Genomic DNA, 5,181 nt, shown 5'->3' with positions numbered 1-5,181 from the left:
TCACTGTGTGTGTGTGTGTTCACTGTGTGTGTTCACTGTGTGTGTGTTTCAGGAAGACCAACCAGCTGCAGTACATGCAGAACGTGGTGGTGAAGACTCTGTGGAAGCATCAGTTCGCCTGGCCCTTCTACCAACCTGTGGACGCCATCAAGCTCTGCCTGTTGGTATGACAGCGCTCCGACACGCTAACACGGGATCAGGTTTGATGCTAAGCTAACTGTGCTTGTGTGTGTGTGCGCGCACGCAGGACTACCACAAGGTGATCAAGAACCCCATGGACATGGGAACCATCAAGAAACGTCTGGAGAACAATTATTATTGGAGTGCCAGTGAGGCCATGCAGGACTTCAACACCATGTTCACCAACTGTTACATCTACAACAAGGTACACACACACACACACACACAGACACAGACAGACGCACACACACGAGGTGTGTGTCCTCTTAAGTAGTTCATCAAAGAGAAGCCGCTTTTAATTTTCATTGATTTAACCTGAAGATGGAGCCGGACCATAAAGAATGGGTTCAATGTCCGGCTGTTTTCTAATAGTCCCAACATTCGAGCTAAAAAAAGAATCTGCTTGTGCCTCCTGGCGGGGGGGGGTCAAAGCCCACCCAGTTTACTGATCACCCACTCAGACCTGAGGTCCTGTGACCGTGGACCTGTGGGTCATCAATGTCTGTTATCTTGTTATAAGACATTTAAACGGTCAGAACGCTGAAACACAAACATTTAGTTGTTCTGACGTCGGGGTGCACTCTGACCCTCCTGCTCCCACTTTGAGCCATGACGCCTCAGTCTTGACCCCAGGGCAGCAGGAGGGTGAAAACCAGTTATCAGCCCAGTGAGATACTGGTTGTAGGACCCAACAGCTTTAGTGCTGCGAGTTCCTGTCGGACTGTTTACATGTGCATGCTTGTTTACATTGTGTGCGTGTGTGTGTGCGTGTGTGTGTACGTGCGTGCGCAGCCCACAGATGACATCGTCCTCATGGCTCAGGCTTTAGAGAAAATCTTCCTGCAGAAAGTTGCTCAGATGCCGCAGGAGGAAGTGGCTCTGCTGCCGCCAGCTCCCAAAGGAAAGAACAAAAGCAAACAGCCGGCCGCCACCACAGGTGAGGCGGTGCCACACAGAACCGCAGACTGGACCGCACCGTGCTGCGTACGGCGCTCCCTGCTGGCCTGCAGGCTCTGTTGGAGCGCTCTGATGCTAACGGTTTTTTATCTTCCTCAGTGAGTCAACAGGCAGAGTCCTCAGCCTCGCCTCCGCCCTCCTACCCCTCCCCCTCCCTGTCTCAGACACCTGTCATCTCAACAACACCTACACCTGTTCAGGCCACGCCCCCAGTCCCTGCCCCCCAGCCTCCGGCAACCATGATGCCGTCTGCGCAGCCCGTCGTCAAGGTAACAGCATCACCTGAGAGCAGCCAATCAGATTGAGTTCCCCCGATACCTGCGTGTGAATTACGTGTGTGAATCACGTGTGTGAATTACATGTGTGTGAATTACATGTGTGTGCCCCACAGAAGAAAGGTGTGAAGAGGAAAGCCGACACCACCACCCCCACCACGTCGGCCATCTCCGCCAGTCGCGCCGACTCCCCGTCCGCTCAGGACACCAAACCACCCAAACTCGCCTCGTCCCGCCGAGAGGCTGCCGCCCGCCCCGCCAAGACCCGGCGGGACACGGTGGAGGAGCTGGTGGGCGTGGACACAGGGGGCGGGGTAGTGGGAGCGGGCGGCAGGAAGGGCGGTAAGCTGGGCGAGCAGATGAAACACTGCGACGCCATCTTGAAGGAGATGTTGTCAAAGAAAAATGCCGCCTACGCCTGGCCCTTCTACAAACCGGTGGACGCCGAGGCCCTGGAGCTGCACGACTACCATGACATCATCAAACACCCCATGGACCTCAGCACCGTCAGGGTAAGAACGCCAGAGAGGAGAGGTTCTGGTCCGGGTGGCTGATGGGTATCAGAACCTGAGTGGGCAGTTGAACAAGAATCGTTTATATGTTGTTGAAAAAAGAAGCTGAAAACCACAAAGATCTGTGGCACACGTCGGGTCACCACACACCCGGGTCAGAACCTTTAGAGTTTACAGCTGTCGGCCATTTGGGTCAACAAAACACCGGCTGTACATCTAAAACATCTGGCTTGATTTAAAACACATTTTAACTCCAGATGTTTTTATTACCACTGCCTGTGGGAAAACGAAGGGGGTGTCTCTGTGTTAGCAAAATATCTCATGGACAGCAGAATAACTTTTTCTGAAATGGCAACTAAAAGCTTCAGAGTTAGAGATAGAGTTCTCCTCTTCTGGTTAATAAGCTGCCCAAACGTTTCGGCGCTTTATTGAACACTGATTCTAATGTGATTAAAAATGATCAACTGAAGATGAACGGGTCCTAAAGAGGGAGGAGCTTCACTAGGAGCTCTTAGGAACCATCTATGTTTTTATGTGTTACTGTCCGTCAGGCAAAAGGTCTCTTATAAAAGATGTCCATCATCTTCCTCTTGTCCTGGACTCAGGTCTGGGGGGCAGCATCTTGAGCAGGGAGGTCCAGACATCTCTTCTTCCAGCTCTTCTGGGAGGACCCCAAGGTGTTCCCAGGACAACAGAGAGACATAGTCTCTCCAGCGTGTCCTGGGTCTTCCCCGGGGTCTCCTCCCAGTCGGACATGCCTGAACCACCTCAACTGGCTCCTCTGGATGTGGAGGAGCAGTGGTTCTACTCCGAGTCTCCTGATAACTGAACTTCTCACCCTGTCTCTAAGGGAGAGTCCAGCTCCTGCAGAGGAAACTCATTTCAACCTCCTGGATCTATGATCTCATTCTTTCAGTCTCTACCAGAGTTCATGAGCAGAGGTGAGGGGAGGAACGTAGACCGACCAGTAAACAGAGAGCTTTGTCTTACAGCTCAGCTCTCTCTTCACCACAACGGACCGGAACAGAGTCCACAATACTGCAGATGCTGCACCAGTCCGTCTGTCAGTCTCACGCTTCATTCTTCCCTCACTGTGAACAAAACCCCGAGATACTTGAACTCCTCCACTTGAGGCAGAACCTCACCGTTGACCTGAAGAGAACAGTTCACCTTTTTCCGGTTGAGGACCATGGCCTCAGGTCTGGAGGTGCTGATTCTCATCTCAGCCGCTTCACACTCGGCTGTGAACCGCTCAAGTGAGAGCTGAAGATCACGGCACGATGATGCCAACAGGACGACATCATCTGCAAAGAGCAGAGATGAGGCCTGAGGCCACTGAATTGGACTCCCTCCACCCCCTGGCTGCACCGAGAAGTTCTGTCCATAAAAGTTCTGAACAGAATCGTGACAACGGGCAGCCCTGGTGGAGTCCAACTCCCACCCTTAAGGGTCCGACTTACTAGCAGCACTGCGACCTAAACTCTGGCACCATTTGTGTAGGAACTGAACAGCCCGTAACAACGGACCCCCTCTACCATACTCACAGAGCACCCCCCACAGTGTACCCCGAGGAACACGGTCGAATGCCTTCTCCAAGTCCACAAAACACATGTAGACTGGATGGGCAAACTCCCATGACCCCTCGAGGACCCTAGTGAGGGTAAAGAGCTGGTCCAGTGTTCCACAGCCAGGAGGGAACCCGCATTGTTCCTCCAGGATCTGAAGTTCGACCAACGATTAGACTTGCTTTTCCAGTACCCCTGAATAGACCTTACCAGGGAGGCTATGGTTCCTTAGCTACTGGGTCTGTCGGGCATCTTCCCCTCCATCTACTCCACCTCACCACCAGGTGGTGATCAGTTGACTGCTCAACTCCTCTCTTCATCCGAGTGTCCAAAACAAATGGTCACAAGTCAGATGACACGACTATAAAGTCAATCATTGATCTACGACCTAGGGCGTCCTGGTGCCACGTGCACTTATGGACACCCTGATGTTCGAACATGGTGTTCGTGATGGACAAACTATGACTAGCGTAGGAGTTCAACAACAGAACACCACTCTGGTTCAGATCAGTTCCTCCCAGTCACGCTCCTCCAGGTCACACCGTCATTACTCACATGGGCATTGAGGTCCCCCAGCAGAATAAAGGAGTCCCCAGCTGGTGCACCTTCCAGGACTCCCACCAAGGACTCCAAGAAAGCCAGATATTCTAAACTGCCATTGTCTTTTCACAAACAACAGTCAGAGCCCATCCCCCCACCCAAAGGCACTGGGAAGCTACCCTCTCATCTACTGGGGAAAACTCCAACACACATGCACCAAGTCGGGGGGCTAAGAGTAGACCCACACCAGCTCGATGCCTCTCAGCATGGGCAACTCCAGAATGAAATAAGGTCCAGCTCCTCTGAAGGAGATCGGTTCCAGAGCCCATGCTGTGCGTCGAGGTGAGCCTGACTAGATCTAGTCAGTACCTCTCAACCTTGTGCACAAGTTCAGGCTCCTTCCCCACCAGAGAGGTCACGTTCCATGTCCCAAATGCTAGCTTTGGTGAGCCAGGGTCAGAGCGCTAAGGCCCCGCCTTCAGACACTGCCCATGGAGTCATGCACTTGACTCGTATAGTCCTCCTGTAGATGGTGGGTCCAGTAGGAAGGTAAATCCATGTTGCTCATTCAGGCTGAGCCCGACCGGGCCCCATGGGTAGAGACCCAGTCACCAGGAGCTTGCCAATGAGGCCCTCCTGCAGGCCTGGCTCCAGGGTGAGGCCCCAGTAACCCACGTCCAGGCAAAGGACACGGAGCCCCTTGTTTTCTGTCCATAGGAGTTTTTGGAATCACTCTTTGTTTGACCTGTCACCTAGAACCAGTCTGCCTTGGGAGACCCTACCAGGGGCCATCGCCACCAACAGCAGAGCTCCTAGGATCATTCAGGTGCACAAACTCCTCCATCACAATAAGGTGGAGATTCCAGAAAGAGATAAAGACAACCATTAGTTAATTACAGTCCATTTACCATTTAATATTATAACTATAATATTATAATAACTATAATATTATAATAACTAATAACTATAATATAATAACTAATAACTATAATATAATAACTAATAACTATAATATAATAACTAATAACTCTAATATTATAATAACAAATAACTAATATTATAATAACTAATAACTATAATATAATAACTAGAACATTATAATAAATAATAACTATAATATAATAACTAGAATATTATAATAACTAATAACTA

General features: G+C 50.8%; 1 protein-coding gene across 4 annotated transcripts in view; it reads left to right on the top strand.

Moving 5' to 3' along the window:
- The window catches only part of LOC119413741 (bromodomain-containing protein 3), an 18,251-nt gene that overhangs the window by 6,897 nt on the left and 6,173 nt on the right, over window positions 1-5,181 (top strand). For all 4 annotated transcript variants that reach the window (XM_037680799.1, XM_037680797.1, XM_037680798.1 and 1 more), the window contains exons 3-7: window positions 53-164; window positions 248-385; window positions 973-1,117; window positions 1,237-1,406; window positions 1,529-1,924. In XM_037680799.1, the coding sequence (XP_037536727.1) occupies window positions 53-164; window positions 248-385; window positions 973-1,117; window positions 1,237-1,406; window positions 1,529-1,924 (961 nt within the window). The remainder of the gene's footprint in view (window positions 1-52; window positions 165-247; window positions 386-972; window positions 1,118-1,236; window positions 1,407-1,528; window positions 1,925-5,181) is intronic.

The sequence above is a fragment of the Nematolebias whitei genome, chromosome 8 (assembly GCF_014905685.2).
Source record: "Nematolebias whitei isolate Nwh7 chromosome 8, NemWhi1, whole genome shotgun sequence".
Lineage (NCBI taxonomy): Eukaryota > Metazoa > Chordata > Actinopteri > Cyprinodontiformes > Rivulidae > Nematolebias > Nematolebias whitei.
Note: the sequence above shows the minus strand (reverse complement) of the source record. Positions and strands in the feature narration are given on the sequence as shown.